The sequence below is a fragment of the Amphiprion ocellaris genome, chromosome 22 (genome assembly GCF_022539595.1).
Source record: "Amphiprion ocellaris isolate individual 3 ecotype Okinawa chromosome 22, ASM2253959v1, whole genome shotgun sequence".
NCBI classification, from domain to species: Eukaryota; Metazoa; Chordata; class Actinopteri; family Pomacentridae; genus Amphiprion; species Amphiprion ocellaris.
Window position 1 is genome coordinate 9,932,534 of NC_072787.1, and position 21,348 is coordinate 9,953,881.

At 41.2% G+C, this 21,348-nt stretch overlaps 1 protein-coding gene across 2 annotated transcripts in view; it reads left to right on the plus strand.

Annotated features, from left to right (window-relative positions):
* LOC111578709 (microtubule-associated protein 4) overlaps positions 1-20,179 on the plus strand; it is a 173,733-nt gene extending 153,554 nt beyond the window's left edge. For both annotated transcript variants that reach the window (XM_055007113.1, XM_055007114.1), the window contains 8 exons: positions 1,171-1,336; positions 1,458-1,520; positions 5,552-5,847; positions 7,381-7,467; positions 9,700-9,792; positions 10,441-10,522; positions 10,698-10,810; positions 15,957-20,179. In XM_055007113.1, coding sequence (XP_054863088.1) covers positions 1,171-1,336; positions 1,458-1,520; positions 5,552-5,847; positions 7,381-7,467; positions 9,700-9,792; positions 10,441-10,522; positions 10,698-10,810; positions 15,957-16,235 — 1,179 coding nt within the window. In that variant the 3' untranslated portion in view covers positions 16,236-20,179. The remainder of the gene's footprint in view (positions 1-1,170; positions 1,337-1,457; positions 1,521-5,551; positions 5,848-7,380; positions 7,468-9,699; positions 9,793-10,440; positions 10,523-10,697; positions 10,811-15,956) is intronic.
* The last annotated feature ends 1,169 nt before the right edge of the window (positions 20,180-21,348 follow it).

Here is a 21,348-nt window from a genome sequence, read left to right on the forward strand (position 1 = left end):
TGGTTGGGGAATTCAACCATCTGGTCTCATGAGCAGATGCACAGTGATGGATTAAACAATCTGAGGAGTCAGAGGTACAGCTTTAGGTAGGTCCAGGCTGGAGATGCAAGAAAACAGAAGCTGTGTTCCCCTAGAAGGTAAACACACTGACGAAGACAGAAACCAGCAGCTGGCTTTAATATGAATGAACAGAGGTGTCTAACACGGGTTGTTTTTGAACATGTATGTGCAGCGGTCAGCTCCACTGTCAACATGTAGGATGTTCACTTTATATCTGCTTTTCTTTGTGTCCATGTTGGCTTCAGATATCTAATTAGAAATCTCTACCATTGGCTCCAGAACACTTAATATGTCAAAAGTCATCATGGAATTATTTAGACAAGTGCACGGAAAAATGATGTATTAGCAGTCTGTGGTAGCCGTGTCAGTGTTTATAGTGAGATTATTTTGTCAACAATGGCAACAGATTATTTAGCTATTAATAAATTAAGTGCCACATTAGAAAATGGTATCCAGAAATGTTGCAAAATACATTTTATTTATTTTTTCTCTAGTAAATGCAAATCTTAAAATACAGCATTCAGCCACTACATTAAAACCACCTGATGATCGCCCTCATGCTGTTCAGACCAGCGATCGATAGAATTTACTGTGGCTTCAGGCATATAAGTAGAAATCTATGAATCTGTACATGTTGTTGCCCTCTGAAGACCCACCAGCCTTCTGTCCCCCTCTGTCTGTGGCCCCTTTAAATGCAGCCACGGTTGACACAATGACCACTGAATTAGCAGCTTTATTTAGCTCATCAGCGCTCAGGGCAGCAGGGTGACTCAGTTCAGCGTGGCCGGTCTGTTTCAGGCTCAGCTGTATGTGGAGCGTGGCATCATTGCGAGGGGTTACGGCAGCAAACGTGCTGCTGAATGAAATGTGCAATCGTTGCTTAGGCCCTTTGACTCAATCTGCATCTTACACGCAACACTTTGACCTGAATTCAAGTGTGAAGTCAGTGAGCGGATGACAGCAGCCACACACACTGAAGTTGTGTTGTGACCCACTTACAGGCTGCTCGGTGTTTTGTTTAATTTCCTGCTGCTGTTTCCCTTCATCCACCAGTCTTTTCTTTCTCTTCTCAGCTGAAATCTCCCTCATTCTGAATGTTTCTCTTCACAGGTGACCTCACAGAAGCGCCCCCTGGTGCCAAAAGCGGCCTCAAGTCTACCCGGCTCCACCGCTGCCACCAAAAATGGAACCACAGCAGCCAGTAGAAGCACTACGTCAGTGCGTACGACCACGTCTACTCGCACCACCACCACTGCTGCAGCCAGAAGGCCTCTGGGTATGGAGCTGTTTTTTTCATTCTATTTATTTCTTGATGAACCACGAGTAATGTTCCAGATCACTGAATATTTTCTAACACGTTCATTCACACAATGACAATCTGTGTTTCTGTGTTTCAGCCTCGAAGACCGACAGCAAACCAGGAGAGGAGAAGAAGCCCAGCACTCTGAAGACATCTACAGGTATCACACTGCTGCAGGACCTTCACTTGTTAATGGATGTTTTTGTCCTTATTAGGCTGAGCATCAGAAATCTACTGAGCTCTCTGACAAGCAATTAGAAAAACAGCTACTGTTTGCTGGTCCAAGTACAACTTCCATATTCCAGCCAGAGTAAACGGGTTTTTATAATATACACAACAGAAATAGGAAGGTTTTCATCTCCATTTTCATGGATTTGTTTTGTAGAACATACAGTGTGATAAATATTTGGAAATACTGAAGGTCCCCTTGCCTAAAATTACAAAAGATGTATTTGAAAAGAAATAGTTTTTTGTATTTCGATTTTAATTTCTTTGAGATAACTTTTCAAATTCATTTGACAGGTTTTGGGTTAATGAAAAATAAAATCTGGGACAATAAGGCTAAAAAATAAGTTTCAACTTCCATCCATCCATGATCAATACAGCTGAATCCTCATTGGGGGGCTGGAGTCTTTCCCAGCTGGCTGAGAGTGAAGGTGTGAAAACCCACGCATGTACAGGGAGAAACTCCATGTAGAAAGATCCTGGGAAGGCCGGGATGTGAACCAGGGATCTTCTCGCTGTGAGGATAGCTAGAAGATCATTTGTTCATTTAAAGTGTAATTATTACAACTTGTAATTACAATTTTCTCTCCAACATTCATTTGGACAAAGGATGCTGGTAAAACGGTGTTACCGTTTTACCCAGTCAGTAGAAATGAAGTATTGAAGTAATGCCCAGTCCAGTTTGAATACAGTGAAGATTTTCAGTTTGTATTCACATAGTCATGGATACACTCAGTACTAGTACCAGTACTAGTATAGTACTGGTACTAGTATTGTGTACATGCTTACCCTCCCTCTTTGTCCGTCTGCTCTGCATATATTTCTGTTCTCTTTCTTCTCTCTCCTCTCCTGTAGTCTTTTCCTCACTTATACCTCCTCTCTCTCTCTTCCTACTCGGTTCGAGCTTTACTCCTCCTGTTGACAGATTAGTTTACATTTTGTCATCAGGAGAGCTGTCAGCAGCAGAGTGACGCTGCAAGACACACTGTCCAACCGTGACAATGCTGGGCAGAGTGAGGCTTTCTGGCTGAAAGGCTCTGGGGAGTTAGAAACCTCCACGGCAGCAGCCTGTGGATTACTGTCCCTTACTGTTGACAGGAGTTTGCAGCTCTTGCTGATGCAGCCTGGGGTTGTCTAATCTGCCAGGGTTCACATAGAAAGTCAAATCACTCTTTAGAAACATGGAGGTGAGGAGGGATTTCCTCAATTAAACATGTCTTAACAGGAGCCGTAGATGCTTGAAAAAGCTCTGAGGGAGGATTGACAGCAGGACGGTGGTTCAGCTCGTCTCAGCACTGGAAAGAAAGAGCTGACTGAGAACAGCAGAATGTGAAATGACAGATTGGAAATGTTGCTCTGCCTCAGTGCAGCGGGGCTTAGGAAGTAAAGGGTGCTAAAACTTCTTCACTGATGCACAGAGGGGATTTAAATATATGCATTCACTGCACTTCAAATGAATAGTGTTTCAGTATTTTCCCCCAAAAATGTCCCTTTCACTATTTAAAGCAGGTGTGTCAAACTCATTTTAGTTCAGGTTCCACATTCAGCCCAATTTGATCTAAAGTGGGCCAGACCAGTAAAATCACAGCATAATAACCTCTAAATAACCACAACTCCACGTTTCCTTTGTTTTAGTGCAAAAAAGTACATTCTGAAAATGTTCACATTTAATGAACTATTTTCTTACAAAACATTATGAACAACCTGAAATTTCTGAAGAAAAATGAGTTCAATTTCAATAATATTATGCCTCAGTTTATCATGTATACATTACAACTTCCAGATCACAATTTATCTGCAAAGGAACACAACATTTAGTCACAGCTATCTGGATCTGAATGATATAGGATTTTACTTTATGATCAAAATGACAAAAGTCAGGCAAAGAAAGTCAAAAAACAAGACAGAATATTGCAAAAATGAGACACAAAGCGACAAAGAAATGGACAAATGATACAAGTGAGACAAAAAAAAGACACAAAACAAAAACGAGAAAAAACAATGAATAAAGCGAAACACAAAATGACAAAAATAAGACAAAAACACAAGCGAGACAAAAAAGAAACACAAAACAACAAAAACAAGAAACAAAACAAAGACGAGACAAACGACAAAAATGAGACAAAAAACAAGACTAAAAAACAATAAAAACAAGACAAAATATTACAAAATGAGACACAAAATGACAAAAGAACAATGAATCTAGTATTTTACTATATGATCAAAACAACTTGTCATGGTCTAGAAATTATTTTAAATTTATAGTTTTACTAATTTACAATCTGCAGTTAATGTCTTCTCTGGAATTTTACACTTTGAGGGCCTGATTGGACCCTCTGGAGGGTCGGTTTTGGCCCGTGGGCTGCATGTTTGACACCCCTGATTTAGAGGGTGATGGTAATGTTATTCCCTCAGTTACCTGTAAAAATACCACAAACTTGTAGATGTATTTTAGTCCCTAAGATTTTTCAAAATTTGTCAAAGACTGGTGTGAGTTCAGGCGTAAACAGCATAAACAGGAGCTATAGTCCAACGCAGCGGCCGTGGATTCGAGTCCGACCCACGGCTCATTCCCCCACTCTTCTCTCTGTGTTTTCTGTCTCTCCATTGTCCCGTATAAAAAAAGGCCAAAAAAAACTTCAGAAAATTAGTTCACCATTACAATATGATGAGGCCTTTTTGGGTTTTTTTGTCTTTCACCTGCTTTATCACTCTATTTCACTCCGATGTCTTTCTGGTGTTTGTTATCACGCTCTTTTCTCGTTTATCTCTCTGGGATGTCATCATCAGACAGTGTCTTTAATTTTTGCACATGTGAAAGTGACAGTTTATTATTAGTTTTAGTCCTAAGTAAGTCCAATTTACGTTAATTTTTTATAAGTATTCAGGGAGTTTAGAAGTATTTGGATCATTTTAAGGATCACTTCACGGTCTGTGTTTCAACAGTATGCAGCTGTCCCCATTTCATTGCAGAAGGTCAAAGTTAACTGAACACCAACTAAATTTAGCTTTGTTTTACTTGCTAATTTACTGTTTACACACCGGCTAAGGTTATAGATTCTACGTCTACTACTTCTACATGATGCTTCTTGGTTAATTTAAGTTCTAAGTTCTAAATTTAAGTGCCGGTTTCTGCCTTGTAACATCCTGAGTATTTATTATTTTCAGACATCACTCTCTCTACACACAGGAGCAGTATCACACTTGCAGTTTTCATACCAACCTGTATAGACTTTATTTCTTCACTTCATTTTCCACCATGCCCACAATTTTTTTCTCTGCTTTTGGGGCTTTTTTATTCTCATGAATAAAAGCCTGAAAGATTTCTTTTTGCTCAAGCTGAAACCTTTTCAACTGTAGGTTTGTGAATAGGGGATTGTTTTGCCTTCAGTTTTTGCATCTTTGCAACACAAGATGTTCTTGTGTTGCAGGTACATGGGCCAGACGTGGCCATCGAACAGGCCGGGGGGGTCTGGCACCGTGTAGTTCCTAGAGCACTTTACAACAGTCATGTCAGCTGTAATATGCTGAATTTGCCTGAAAATGTAACTTTCTTTATCTGACATTATCTGAAATACAATTCTCACGAGTAAATTTATACCAGTCTGTGCATGGGGATGATTAGCTTAGCTTAGCTTTTATTTGCATAAAGAGAAAATACAAAACTTTGTCCTTCATCTGTACAGAAGCAAGAATATGAAAATGAAAAATTGTAGCTTCACATTGATTCACTTTAACCTTCCTGTAGCAGGTACATGTGTGTTTCTTACTGAGCTTCGGATGTATTTATCACTGAACTTTTAGCCCCTTCCTCCAAGCAAAATGATATTTCCTTTTTGTATTTAACTGGTCATCTATGCAAGAAGAGAGCTGGCCAGAAACAAAGTGACAGAACTCTATACTTATCCAGTTTCTGAAGGGAGGTAATCAAACGATAAATCTCTGACTAGACTTCTCTCCCTCCAGCTGACTCCACCAAGCCCAAGACCACCACCACCACCACCCGCAGCACCGTTTCCACCACTGCTGCCTCTCGCACTCGACCCACAGCATCCAAACCAGCCACACCATCCTCCACCACAGTAGCAGAGAAGAAGTCCCTGGTGCCCCGCGCCCCTCGGACCACTTCTTCCACCACAGCTACCACCACAACCACCTCCTCCAGGACTCGCCCCAGCACAGCGCCAGCCCCTGACATCCGCAACGCCCGCTCTAAGATCGGCTCTACAGACAACGTGAAGCACCAGCCTGGAGGAGGGAAGGTAGGTCCTCCAGTCTGCATCTTTGAACTCTGGCATGTCTTCTCTGACTCTGAAGGACTCTGATCTAACAGAACGTCTAACATGGCTGGCTCTGATTGAACATGCTACACTGGCTTCTGGTGGTTTCCTGTAGTTCTTCTTCACACTTATTTCTCCTCAACTTCTTGATGGAATAACCTCTGCATCTGAGTGCACCTGTTAGCATAAAACACACCTTTGCACATTCACACTACTCTAGATACAGTCTCTGTTTGTTTTCTGTTTCACCGTCTTGTTGCTTGGTTTTCTTAGTCAAACCTTTCATTATTTTTCCATCTCTTCCTCTCTCCTCTTTTCCCAAAAATAGAGCCCTTGCAGGTCATTTTACCTTTTTGCAACTTTGTTCTTACGTTTGTAGTTTTTCCTGTTGTTTTTTGAATTCTAACAACATTGAACTCACCAAAATAGCTGCTAAGACTTGAGATCAGGTTGACATCGCTACAAAGAAGTCCAACATTCAGCTGACAGACAGGTAGCACTTTATTTATATGAGAATTATACCAGAATTATCCTTTAATAAATGCACAGTGAGGGTCAGATCAGGTTGACTAACCTGGTGATTTATGACCACTGGGCTGCTTGTGCTTCCTACTCTGTTGCCTTGTCAACTGGTTAGATGATTCTAGAACATACATGTGCTGTTTTGTCCCTGATCCACCACCAGAGACCCCCAGTAAGCCTTATACTAGAATACCACCTGGCTGGAGGGTTTCTCCATATTAGCTCAGATCTTTGTTTAGAAATATGCTCCACACAAGCACGAAACAAGCTTAAAAACCACTTAGGGCCAGCCGGTAATTGGACTGAACTGAGATTTTGTTTCCTTTATAATTTGTCTGACATTTTCTCCATGTTAGTAAAGTTCTGCTTGGAAGGAGGTGAAGCTGATTGTGGTGATGTAACTGTCATTTACAATCAAAAGAAATCATTTAATTTAAGAGTAGTTGATGCTGAGTATTTGAAAAGCTGGGAAAAGTCAGATGTCGGCAGGGATTCAGAACACTAGAACCAGATGAACGTAGCAGACAGTACTAATTCATTCTGAAATGCTCTCTCTGTACTCACCACTGTGTGCTCCATGACTGAATAAATGAAAAAAATCTATTTTTAATTCAACATATGGAAAACAAACACAGACAAAAGCATTTCTGTTGGAGTTTATGTTATTCAACACAAAGATTTTCATTTTTACTGTAAAGGTATGTTGGCTAAAGTATCAGTTGCTGATCTCTTAGATGGCTAATAATGATAGATAAACCCCTGCTACAGATTTAGTTCATAATCCATAGTAGACATGGTGCTATAGTGGCGTAAATTCGTCAACTAATTTGCAGGAATTCAAACCACCAAATCCCCTGACAGTGTTTTAGGGGCGCTGCAGTGCTTGTCTGTTGGACTTCTTTTTAGTGATATCACTGCATTTCCTTCTCTATCGTGCTAATCCTCTCCATATAAAGCTCTGTTTGCTCTTTGGCCTCCTCTTGTTGTTCCAAGGTGTTGTCGTTGACCCGGGTGGGCTTGTCTCCCCAGGTGTCATCTGCCTCTCAGAACAGGGGCATCGCCTCCAAAGAAACCAGCAAAGTGAGTTCAGGTCCTTCCACCACCACCACATCTCACCTTTCCTTCTATGTTGATTTATTTTGCTGTTTTCTTTTCACCGCTTCTCATATTTTTTCTTTGTTTTTATAAAGTGAATTACAAAGCCAGGCTGGAAAATACCTCAACAAAGTACTCATGCTGTCTTCTATCTATCTACACTGTTCAAATAATTGGTCGCTATGTTTTACCACAGTAGTCACTTCCATTCTCAACATGGATTCAGAGTAATACCACCAGAGAATACGTTACAACTGCATGAGGGAAGCGTTTGTCTGCAAGTTGGGTTGTTTTGACAGAGACCAGTTCTCATAGTTAATTAACATGCATAAAGCCCTTTGACCTGAACTTATAGATGCTCATCTGTGCTGGTTTGGGATTCAGCCTTGAGGTGTTGCCTTCAGCTCACATGATACTGGAATCAGAGACAGCTGACTGTAGTACTACCTAACATCATTGTTACCCTACATCCAGCCTGGTTCCACTTCATTTAGCTGGAACCATTCAGGACAGCTGCTGCTTCTGGTTATTTGGTCAGTTTGAAGAAACCTATGTTTCTACCATTTCTAGAGTTCATAATATCTCTGCTCAGATGTAAAACTCGAAAAGATATCATTCTGGTAAAACAAAGACATCCAGACAGACAGTTTGCTACATGCTACATTAAAATATCACTAAGTTGATTATTAAAGGCATTGAACACTGTGTTTAACTTAATGGTACTGCAGTGTACACTTCTAAAATCATTCTCCATGTCCAAACCCAACAATACCACAACGTAACCCTCTGAACACCAAAACCCTCCCACAGGTTATCCATAGAAAATGTGGAAACAGAGAAAATCATTGGATTTTCAACAAATAGTATAGATGTCCAGTTTCATCTGGAATATCAACCAAAAATCATCTTAAAATCATGACCCTGACGTGTGCCTTTGTGTTAATACTATTATCATTAAGGTGCCTGATTTCACACTACTGCAGACCAGTGCTCTCCCACTAGAAACAATAGACGGTATTTACTGGTGGAACCATGGAGGGGTCGTGTTCTTGTCTCTGAACTTTCAGCTCCTGCTGGTTGGTCAAGAAGAGGAAAAAACAATGTGTGCTAGCTCTAGCAGGCTAACCTGTCATAATGTCGATCTGTGTTTAGTTCTAGTATGCTAACAAACCATTGTGTTTCCATGTTATACATTTTCTACGAGTCTCCAGGATTCTTCTGATTGAAGACAGGTGTTTATATGTTGTGTTGCATGCTTTCTAAAACTGTTTCTGTGTGGCCTTCAGTAGCTCCTACTCTCTTCCTCCCTACGGTTGGGTTCAACATCATTTAAATACCTCACAGTCCCTTTTTATTTCTGTCACTACATGCAGTATTTACCATTTCAGACAGCTTCACTGCAGGTTGACCTTATTAGTAGTCATGTTGCCCAGGTCAACCTTGCTCCCTCCTCCTGTCCTTTCCTTTCTAACCCGACCTGTGATGGTGACTTCTTCTTCCCCACACTCCTCATTTCCTGTCTCTTCTCTTCTCTTCTCTTCTCTTCTCTTCTCTTCTCTTCTCTTCTCTTCTCTTCTCTTCTCTTCTCTTCTCTTCTCTTCTCTTCTCTTCTCTTCTCTTCTCTCCTCTCCTCTCCTCTTCTAACACACATGAAAGTGTTAAATTTGCTATTTTCATGATGTTTCTTTGTTATCTGAAGAAATACTTTCTTCAGATAAAGATCAGATAACATTCCTTGCTTGTTTGTAATAATCAATGGTTCAGAGTGATTCTGAGCACAGGATACGTTGGCCTTGAAAACCTCTGGATACTCTCTGGGTACCCAACCCGCCTCCCTCCCCCGGGGGGAGCGTGGGGGGTTCAAAGTCTCCTCCGAAACCCGGGCCTCGGCTCGGGGAGCGGCGGTGCGCCCGGAGGTATCTGTCTTTCCATACAAAACTCCTTTTTGTCCCCGAACTGTGGCCAGGAAAACCAAAAACCTCTCCTCTTCTCTCTTCCTCTTCTCTCCTCTCCTCTTCTCTCCTCCTCCCTTCTCCTCTTCTCCTCTCCTCTCCTCTTCTCTCCTCCTCTCCTCTTCTCTCCTCTCCTCTTCTCTCCTCCCCTCCTCTCCTCTCCCCTCCTCTCCCCTCTCCTCCTCCATCTCTCCTGTCATCCCTCCCCCTCCTCACCCCTCTCTGCTCTCCTCTCCCATCTTGCTGCTATGCTGTGTCCATGTAGGTTCAGATAGTCTCCAAAAAGCTGGACTTCAGCCACGTCACGTCACGCTTGGGCTCCAAGGACAATATGAAGCATGTTCCTGGTGGAGGGAATGTAAGTACTGTCTGGCCCTCAATCAGAGCTCTGGCCAGTTAGTCCAGCAATCTGACAGAAGAACAGAGCAACGGTGATTTTCAACTCGTGATTGATGTTAATCAAATGAAAAAAGCTCTCACTGGACTCCTGGAAGTAGAGGGAAGTAGTGAGACATTGGACAGCATGCTAGCAAGCTGAATGCTCTTGTAAGGACTTGTAGCGACTCTGAGGAAGGCCCCAGAGTCGCTTCAGTCCCCTGCTTCCTTAAACTCTTCCTGTGTTGTGATTGCCTGTCACTAACTTACTAAACCCTAATAGTCAAGCAAACCCACTCCACTGGCCTCCGTCCCGCTCACAAACACCCTGACTGGGGTCAGTTTGGGATTTCTGGTGTCCTGAAACGATGCTATCCTTCCTGAGCTGCTTCTTCTAGTGTTTTCATGTCTTCAGTTCTAAAGAAGTTCACTTCAATAAAATGCATGGTTCTTTACAACCAGCATTTGGTAACTGCCCCATATGATGGATGCCACAAGATGCTTCACTGTTTTCACTGAAATCACAGTTTTTGTGATGGTTGTAATTGGGGTTTAACAAATCATTGTATTCAACCTCAGCTCAGCATTTATCTTAAACTGTTGATAGAAAACCTTTTGTGGCATTCAACAGGTGCAGATACTGAACAAGAAGGTGGATTTGAGCAAGGTGACATCAAAGTGTGGCTCCAAGGACAACATCAAGCACAAGCCTGGTGAGCTGGGAAATGATGGATGAAGATAATATGAAATTACATAAGATATGACCAACTGCTCTTTAGTAAAAGAGGCTGTGTGAAATCTATATCTCCACTATCAGCTGCTCCTGAGCATGCAAGCTTGTGTCTGCTCATGAATACAATCTTCAGACTGATTCCTTATGTCCTGCAGGTGGTGGCGATGTGAAGATCGAGTCCCACAAAATGAGCTTCAGGGAAAAGGCTCAGTCCAAAGTGGGCTCCATGGACAATGTGAGCTATTCTTCTGGTGGAGGAAATATCAAGGTGAGATTATCACACAGTCTGACAGGAAGGAACTGTACTTTTTCCTGTTTATTGAAACTGAGATCTGCTCAACATCTGTTTTTCAGCCAGCCAATCTCAGTGCAGATTTCACAGTCCATCAGCAAATGAGAATTCAGATACACTTCCTACAATATGTCAATATGAAGCATATTTTAACAGCTGGAGAGTTGTATCCAATGCTGATTGTAGTTTTGTGATAGTGGCTGCGTGTGTTGCGTGACTAATCCTTGTCATTAAATGCATAAAATACATCTGAGCCGGCATGTTCATATGAAAGTAGTCCATTACTGAGTCCCTGCTATGACTAAAACTTGTCCGGCTGGTCATCTGTTCACAGTTACTGTTCCGGTGAAGTAATTCTGCCATTACTTCACTTCAAAAAAATCTGTTTTTTTTTTTTAAGAATTCAGTGTCAAAGGCCCTGAAAACTTTATTTCAAATCATAAGTGTCTCTGACAATATGAAATAGACACAACTAAATGAGCCAATAGCACGTTTTATGAAACATCCTAATGTATTATTTATAGAATGTGTTTCATTCCAAGACTGCATGGGATGTTTTAATCAGATTTGCCTGACCGGCGCCGAACAACCCACCCAGGATCCTTGTCTGATTTACCTCCATGTCTGTGCAATAAGCGAAGTCTGTGTTTAACTTGAATTAACTGACATTATTAATATATCTTCCTGATGCCACATAATAACCAATGATGTCTGCTGAAAGACAGATAAATAGCATGTATGCTATCCATGTCATCATGCTTTAAGGTTTCACTGTTGGAAGCCGTTCTGTGAATGGGTCTCCATGGTCTGCAGCAACATGAACCTGACAAAAATAATAATAAATGACCTAAATCACAGGAGGCTGTGTTTGGTCAAATATGGGAGGTATTCTGCAGTGAATTTTTTACTTCAGGTGCATGGAATTTAAAACTTCCCACACTGCTTCTCTGCTTGGTGCTCAGTTATTACTGGAACAGTTCTGTCACACTACTGTTCAAAAGTCTGGGGTCACCCAGACAAAAACTCACACTTTTATTCATGTGCTAACATAACTGCACAAGGGTTTTCTAATCATCATTTAGTTTTTCAACACCATTAGCTAACACAATGTAGCAGGAGTGATGGTGGCTGGAAATGTTCCTCTATACCCCTATATTCCATTAAAAATCAGCAGTTTCCAGCTAGCATAGTAATTTACCACATTAGTAATGTCTACACTGGATTTATCATACATTTAATGTTATCTTTATTGAAAAAATATTGCTTTTCTTTCAAAATAAGGACATTTCTCAGTGACCCCCTGTTTTAACAGTAGTGTAACTGTTGTCCTTGTTCAGTTTAATGACTGCAGGAGCTTGAAAGTGGTTTTTGTTATGCATATAATGCACACAATGAACTGTCTAGAAATGTGGCTACAACAGCAGCAAACATTCAGGAATGGGTCTAAACCACTTTCCTTTCTGAGAATAAAAATTATCAGCGTGAATCTGTTGAGTGGAGCCCTCACAGACCAGCCATTAAACCGGGCCTATTCAATTGGCAGCCCGCGGGCCCCTCACAACTGGCCCACCCCCCAATGACCCCTTTCCAACCATCTAAAGCAGCCCTATTCAACTAGCGGCCCGCGGGCCACATGCGGCCCGAAAGCAACCTTCGAGATGCCCGAAAGCAACTGCCGAGTGACTGGGATTTGGGTCCGAGAAAAACAGAAAAACATCTTTCGGTAACACTGACAAGTTCTTACAAGAATTCCAACATTATTGCGAACATTGAATGCAACACTTGCCTAACCTAGCACAACGCATTGTGTTGAGGAGACGCGTTTGAAAAGTTAACATTAGCAGTTCTATACAGGTGAAAATAGCATCATGTCTTTTTCTATCCTGAAACGACAAATCGGCGAGGAAAAACGTCAGTTTAATCCTGCGTGGACTGACAAGTATTTATTTATTTACCACCAAGTCCGAACGCCAAACCAATGTGTTTACGCTGCAACGAGTGCGTTGCAGCGCTGAAAGATTATCATGTCCGAAGACACCACATTGAAAAACATGCCGCGTTTCGGACAAACTTTCCCGAGGGATCTCATGAGAGAGCGGCTATAATTCAAAGTTTGACTGCATCTTACAACCGGAGCTGTACTACAATGAAACAGACCTGCACAGCTCAGGAAAGGGCCACAGCAGCTTCATGGCAAAGAAGAGGCCGTTCACAGACTCAGAAACTGTGAAGGACTGCATGTTGGCTGTCGTGGATGAAGTTTTAACGGACGATAAAGTTAAGACGAGTGTGGCATCTGCTATCAAACAGGTACCCCTGTCTGACACGTCAAACATTCGCAAGGTTGACGTTCTCGCCACAGATGTCTTCGAGACATGGTAAGTGCAACAAAGCAGCGTGCTGTAGCAGACACTAAAGGTAGTTTTATGTATTTATGTGACCATTTTCTGTTCACTTATTATAAGTTTAATATTTAAGAAATACATTTTGTTTTGACAGTTATTTCACTGTCAAAACAAAATGTCATATGCACTTTGATGTCAGCTTAATTTCATTTCAAAGGGATAGTAACTATCACTGTGCGTACTGTTTATTTTTTTGATTATATGGACTGAAGCTGTGACTGTCTCAGGTGAGACCAAATATGGACAGGGACAAACTCTGTTTTTTGTTATTTCAAAAGAAGAAAAATGTCTCAAGTTCTGAAAATTACTGTTAACCAAGTTACTTTTTAATGCACTTTCAGATGTAACCAAAACAAAAGATGTTGTTTCTAATCTGCACTTAGTTTTTATGTTCATATGCACCTTATAACGTGCTTATATTTACCTATCAAAATGTGTTGAAGTTGTGTGTTTGAAATGTAAAATTTAAAGAAGCAATATTTCAGCACAGGTTTAGTTTAAATATTGCACTTCTATTAATGTCCTGTTTGGATGTGGCAAGACATCAAGTGTCTTTGTTATCTTATCTGTTTGTGTTTATTTTAAATGGTTAACTTTGCTGTGTCTGCTAAAAACGTCCGGCCCAGCTCATGTTCTTAGTCTGAAAATCTGGCCCCAGTGAATTTTTAATTGAATAGCCCTGCATTAGACGGTGGTTGTCTGAAGGACGCTGTTGCTGTTTCTTCATTTCCTGTGTCTGCATGTTAATATCTAAAATGTGTCATATATGAGGATCTGTGTAAGCGGAGAAAATAGTCTCAGGCTTTTCACGCTCGTCTTGTTCCACCGCTGTGTTCATAATGACATCTTGAATGTGCTGGGTGCCTTCAAGCTACAATCACAGATGATATCTACAACCTCTCATCAGCCAGAAACACCTCAAACCCTCCACCTGTAATCAGCTCCCTTTCTCGTGACCTTAGTACTCCTCTAATGAAATCATGCGGATCCTCCCCAGGAGAGCTCAGCTCTGTCCTGTCATCCAGACAGCCAAGTGGAAAAGATCAGCGATAAGGATAAAGCAGCCAGAATAGCAGCAGATGCAGCCCTCCGTGTTTGATGCAGAACACTAGGGGCCGTTTGGATTTCTGAAATACAAAAATATATAAAAGTTGCATAATTATGGGATGGATTATGGTGTGAGATGCTCGTGCAAACTAATTTATTAGAGAATGATGATGTCACCTGTCCCCCTCAGCCTACGGCAGCCCATCTGTGTCATGACATGATCACATCTGTCACTCACATCCTCAATTTATATTCTGTGTTGCATGGATGGATATTCAGGCCTCTTTGACTATGAATTCTCCTGGTTTCATTCTGACCTGTTTTGTCAGAAACAGCAGCTCTTACAGTCATTTTACACTGAATTAATGGCACTGAAGCATCCTTTCAGATGTGTTTAAGGGTTTGTGGTTCTGCACATGTTGCACTTTACATCAGCGGGTTTCTACAGGGTGGGCCATAAGTTTCCATACATAGGAAAAATAAACATTTTATGTTGGACAACCATTTTATTTGTATGTGCTCTATATGATTACCATTGTTTCAAAAACATATTAATACGTGTTTTCCATTGTTCATGAACTTGCATTGGCACAGTGGAAGTTGTGCTTGTAATGGCGTTGGTGATACGTTCCTTGAGATGATTTATGTCTTTTATCTTCACCTTGAAGGCCATTGTGTATCCACAATGGCCTTCAAATGCCCCTAAAGATGGCGTCAAACGCATCTTCTAGGGTATCGGAAACATAAAAAAATATACATTATACATTTTCCTATGTATGGAAACTTATAGCCCACCCTGTATAATGTGTTTGACTTTTCTATTTGTTTTCTGTCATTGCATTCATCGGGCATGCACTGCTTTTCTGTGTTTTATGCTTCACTTGTTATTTTTTGTGATTCCATCTCTCTCCACCATAGTCTGGCTCCAGATCATTTTTAGCTGTGTTAGATTCTTGTAATGATCAAACGTCTGAAGACCTGAATTACTAAATCTCCATATAACAGGAGTAGTTGTAGAGTGACAGATTTGGAGCCAGGTTGTTCATCCCCATCCCCACCGATTGACATGCCCTGCTATGTGTTTCTAGGCTGAGGGGGTCCAGGAGACAACAGAGGGGAGTCGGACTCCCCCAAGTGGCAGCCCAGCCCTCGCCCCAGGCCCTGAGCCGGGGCAGGCTGGGAGCCCTGTTGCCCAGGCGAATGGGCTGAAGGATGGGGCTCCTTGTGATAGTGAGGGCCTCCGAGAGCCCCAGGCTCTGGACTCATGCATCCCAGAGACAAGTAAGTGTGTGTGTGTGTTCCAGCTTCATGTGTTGTCAGTCGGTGGGTTTGATTCTCACTCAGCAGGAGTCAGACAGGACAAGTCAAGGAAACATCTGGAACACAGCATACATTGTAATAAATGTGTAATAAACGCTGTGTTCTCTCTCCTGAACTGAGATAAACTGTGACTGCTTCATGTTTTTGTGTATCTCTGCAGTCCAAAGCTCCTGATCACACCATCATCTTTTGACTTCTTATCTTGCAGGCATCTAATTCTACTATCCCTCTGCCCTCCTCATCTCAACTTCCCCCTGAACATCACCGCCTCCCCTCCCCACCTTCTCCTGACTCTATTTTTTGTTTCTCCCTCCCCTCCCCCCGTCCTTCTCCCAACATTTCTGCTGCAGATTGAGTCTTTCAAGCTCAACTTCCGCGAGAATGCTCGCTCTCGCACGGACCACGGCGCCGACATCATCACCTGGCCATCCCCCCAGGACAACAGCCCCCACCCACATGGTTCCACCTATTCTCTGCACCACCACCACAACCAAAACCACCACCCGACTCCCCGCAGCGTCTCCCTAATTGAGTCTCTGGCCTCTGCCGGCTGTGTCAGCTCCTCCTCCTTGCTGCATCTTCAGGTGGAGGTCCAGGGGGATGGCAGCAGCTCTGGAAGGGGATCTTGACCTTTCTGGCCCCCTAGAAACCCTTTTTACCTTAAATCTGTCATTGCAAAGTGCTCAGTCATCCTGTCATCATTAAACACCATCATCAGCACCTCCTCTATCTGACTGAAGTGACTGTACAGACGATGCTTAGGCCTCGGTGGGAATCTGTGTGAAGGGAAATGAGGGATGGTTGCAGTTCCTCCCAGCCAGCTGACCTGGAATCATTGAGTTTTACTTGGATCTCTTTCCCCACAGCCTGGTGGTGGACTCTCTGGCCCCACATCTTCTCACCTCCACATCCCCAACAACAACAGCAATCACTTCATTTGTCAACCAAACAGCATGGAAACCTGACTCACCTCATAGCTTCTCTTCTCCTTGTGACTGTAAGGGCCATTTGTTTCCAGTAACCACTCACTCTCTGCTTCAGTTACACCATAGTAGTTCAGTGTCCACGTCATCATCACATACCATATACAAGCTGACAAACAAAAAAGCTAGACAACATTAGGCTGTTTGACCCATTAGGCTCTTGGCTCTTTATTCTGTGTTTGTGATGATGTGTTTGAGTGACAAAATTGTGTAAAAATGAGCTTTGTTGTACTGTTCGGATCTTATTTTCCATTTTTCTCAAGTTTTCTTCTTTCTTTCCTCTTAAGTTCCTTGATTTGAAAACAAGGTTGTATTTATTTATTGTATGTCTTCCTGTATGAGCAATATAGCGGGCAGTCTTTTTTTTCCGATAGCACTCAGAAAATCTTGGAAACACGCACAGGTTTTTATAAACCAAGACACACATTTGAAGAAGGAGATGAGATGCAGACGGAGGGAGAATGTTGAGGAGAAGGTGTGTCCAAAGGGGTAAAACAGAAGCATCTGAAGAGTTTTTCTTTTATGGTAAGATAGCAAAAGACCTGAAAGTCTTTGAACTGCAATAGAAGGAGTTTAGTGACGTAGAGAAGCTTTAAGTGAGATGAGGAGGATGTTTAGAAGCTGCAGATGGGAAATGTCTGTGAAGTGGAGGGAGCTGTGTGTCTCGTATGTGCCTCCTGTCCGTCTTACCTGAAAGCAACATGAGGGGAACAGAATCAAGCCTCAAACTGCTCAGAGAGGGAATATCGCAGTTGACAAAACAGGGAAGTGAAATCCTAGGAGCAACCTGGTATTGCTGTTTTAAGGAGTTCTATAAATCCAGCTGTCCTGCTAGTTGTGTGTAGTCATGGTTTTGTCCCATTTCAGGCATTTCTATGAGGGTCATGGTAGCATGCTGACTAAAGCTTCAGCTAAGTCCAGAAACATCTCTAATAGTGTGTGTTCTTGTTGGAGTGTTGGAACATGACGTGGCTTTATCCTCTTCTCTTGTAGCAATGTATTCGACTGTTGCCTCCAATTGCCTTTATAATGCATGACCAGATAACAATATCATGCCCAGAGCTGAAAGTGCATTATGACTCAAAGTGTTGTGTTTTGGTATGTGTTTGATATGTATATCTCTGGGGGCAGTCTTAGACAGCGGACTTTTAATGGAAATGGACGGAGTGTGGAATAGCTGTAGTTTGGCCTTTTAGTATTGCGATTTGATTCCACAGCTTCAATATAGATGTAAGTTTGTATTCACTGACTCCATGGTCCAGACATACTGAGATCTACTGCTTACAGGATGGTATTTAAGAATTTTTTTAGTAAAATATTATTCCCATGATTTATCAGCTGCAGTAATAATCAGCTCTGTCAAATCAATTGTGGTCATTATTCACTCTCTGCTTCTGTCTGGATGATCTCCTTAGAAGAATAGCTTTAGCTGCTACATATTCCAGCGTGTCCTCCAGCCAGCTGCTGACTGTTTGCTATCAGAGCGTTTTCCACTGAGAGCAGCTACCTGTTGCTGTGTCAAAACACAAGAGTGGCGAGAAGAAAAAACGCAGGGAACGACCTGAAAGACGCTAAAGAGCTCTCTGTTCTTCACTTATTGATTAGTGCAGTTTTGGGAATTTTGTCTTTTAAAAAAATTTAAATCAGGAACCGCCTGATCAAAGATGTTGGATGTATACTATACCGTTTTCCGAAATAAAAGTACTAATTATTCACAGAACTACTTCAAACACAAGACAAAACGGGATACTTCCAGTTTCTCTAGTGTTACAGAACCAGTGCATATGAAAACAGAAGTTCATTTCCTAAACAAAGCCAGGAGAGAAAAAAAACAGTTTATTGAATTTTATATTTACAACTTCACAATTCCCCTCTGGAGATAACATTAAACTACAAAAACACTTGAGTTTTTCCCACTAAAGTGGACCTTACTAATGATTTGTAGAAAAGCTTTGATGAAACTAAACTGCACCTTAATGCTTTAATAGATCAGAGGGGTGACTGTGACGGAGTGCTGGTGTTTAACTAGAGAATTAGCTATTTATGAATAAATGATCTTAATTGACTTCATGGTTAATGAGCTTAACACATGATGACATAAACTAAGCAATAAACTGACTTCCAGTCCCCCACTTTTTGGCTCAGTCATTCTGTAGATCACACTGGAATCTCCCTGAACAAAATACTGTTTTGTTTGGCAGAAAAGGGCAATGATTTCTAATGACTGTCTTTGGAAAGTGGGAGTGTTTCTCATGCAGATTTTGGAGTGTTGCTAAAAGAGCACAATAGTCTTTGTGTGTGTCTTCAAGCTAAATTCTTCCTCGTGCCTGTCCTCAACTAAATTGTAGCTTGGCTTTGACTCTGGAGTTTTTACTGACCACTACTTATGAGATTGCACATGGATGTATATAATTATGTTATTGCTGATGCACTCTTTATGGCCCTAAAGTACAAGGACAAAACAAAGGACAGCAACAGCAGTGGAGGGTGGTGAGCAGGGGGCTTTAAAGGATGCTTTAAAGCATCCTTTAAAGTCCCAAAATGTTCTTGTGTTGCAGGTACATGGGCCAGACGTGGCCATCGAACATTAATGGTTTTAAGGGGAGGTTTTATCATTACCATTATGGCTATTATTTCACTATTAGTATGACAAATTGAAAATGTTTGCCTTTTTCATTAGAAAAAGGCAAACATTGTGAAGTGAAAGAATGTCTTTTGAGATATATTGTACTAAAGATGCAACACTTCTGTATATGTATTTATGGTTGTGTTCCTGTAGCCTCGTGGTGATTGTGCTCTCTGATCTGCAGCAGCCAGATTCACCAACACGAAACCCCAACACTTCAAATCTCACACATACTGATAATATTTATATTTCAAGCAGCAGCTTGATTTAGAAATGCTGATCTGAAAATATAGAGCTGTTCATTAATTAAGACACTTACTGTAGTGCACACAATTAAATCATGTACACAAGCCCAGTCTTAAGAGATGAGATGAAAATAAAGTTCTGATTAGCTGGAAAACTTTTCTACAAGTATTTGGTGACCTATTATGAGAGAATAAAGCTGAGTGGGAATGAAGCTAATGTACCTAAATCACATGACACAGTGACACAGGGAATTGTTGAAGCAGGCCCTAGTCGTAGATAAGAGGCCTGCCATTTGGGAGTACTGCATATCAGAGAGCAGCAACCTGCCTCAGAGGGGCCCTAACACTGTTTGAGGTTAAGAAGACTAACTGTAGCTGTCAGGTTTGGCTTGTGTAATAGATGCTCCTCAGAAACCTGGAGGAGCACCGTAGAGCTTCATCTATTGCTACCACATTCACACAGACACGCAAGTGTAACACTAGCTAACCAACACCTGCTGTACCTGCAGAGCATGCTGAGAAACAACAATGGGATGTGTTAGGTACATTTATTATGTCATTTGCAGAACCTCCTCATTGTTTTTTTTTTTTTTTTGTGTGTTGGTTTTTTTTTCATTAATTTGAATTTTATTTTTCGGTTTGGAAAAGTGTTTATTGTGATTACTTGTTAATTAGTGATGTGATTATTAAACATGAAATAAATTGGACTAAAACTCTCATTTGTGTTAAGGTTCCTTGTGCTTCAGATTGTTTCAGAAACGTGGTCCTCAGTAGTGTTAGATTCCTGACTAGTTTACTACAGCTGAAGCTGAAGGTGTACGAGCAGTTTGTGATACCAGTTAAGCACAGTCTCCTTCAGAGTGACTCTCAACTGTTGTGAGTGGATTTTACATCATACAAAAATGACTGCACAAAAGAGCCTAAACCTTCCTAATCTCTTATTTTGTATTTACAAAAACGTGTCTGGTTAAGTGAAGCCTCATTATTTCTGCAGAGCAACACAGCTGCTGAGCCAAATAGATTGGAGTTACAAATTTGCCCAAAAAATTTAGTTATTAGGGTTAAGACCCCACATATTCTTGTGAATTTATCTGAGTAATTTAAATAAAAAACAAAAGCAAAAAACATCAATTTGGTTGGAAGGAATTGCGGGGACAACATATTTTACCAAAGTGTGCATAGTGTATTTCAGCTCAGGAACAGCAAAATATTGCGAGTAAAAATCATGAAGGCTGCAGTAACGTGAACTTCAAGTTTTCAAACAAATTTCTTCTTCAGAATGACTTGAAATGTCATAAATATGAAGGCAAATGACAAAGTGAATTTGATTTGAAGGAATTGTGGGGAAGACTTATTTTACCAAATTGTGAATTCCAGTTCAGAACCAGCATTTTAAGTGCATAAAAATCATGAAAGCTGCAGTGACATGATCTTCATGTTGACAAACAAATTTCTTGTGTAGAATGACTTGAAATGTCATAAATATGAAGGCAAATGATGTTTAAATTGCTTTGATTTGAAGGAATTGCAGGGAATACTTATTTTACCAAATTGTGAAATCTAGCTCAGGACGAGCATTTTAAGAGTATAAAAATCATGAAAGCTGCAGTGAGTGATGTGATCTTCATGTTGACAAATTTCTTCTACAGAATGACTTGAAATGTCATAAATAAGAAGGCAAATGATGATTAAGTTGCTTTGATTTGAAAGAATTGCGGGGAAGACTTATTTTACCAAATTGTGAATTTCGGCTCAGGACCAGCATTTTAAGCGTAAAAAAATCATGAGAGCTGCAGTGACGTGACCTTCATGTTGACAAATTTCTTCTATAAACTTGAAATGTCCTAAATATGAAGGCAAATGATGTATAAATTGCTTTGATTTGAAA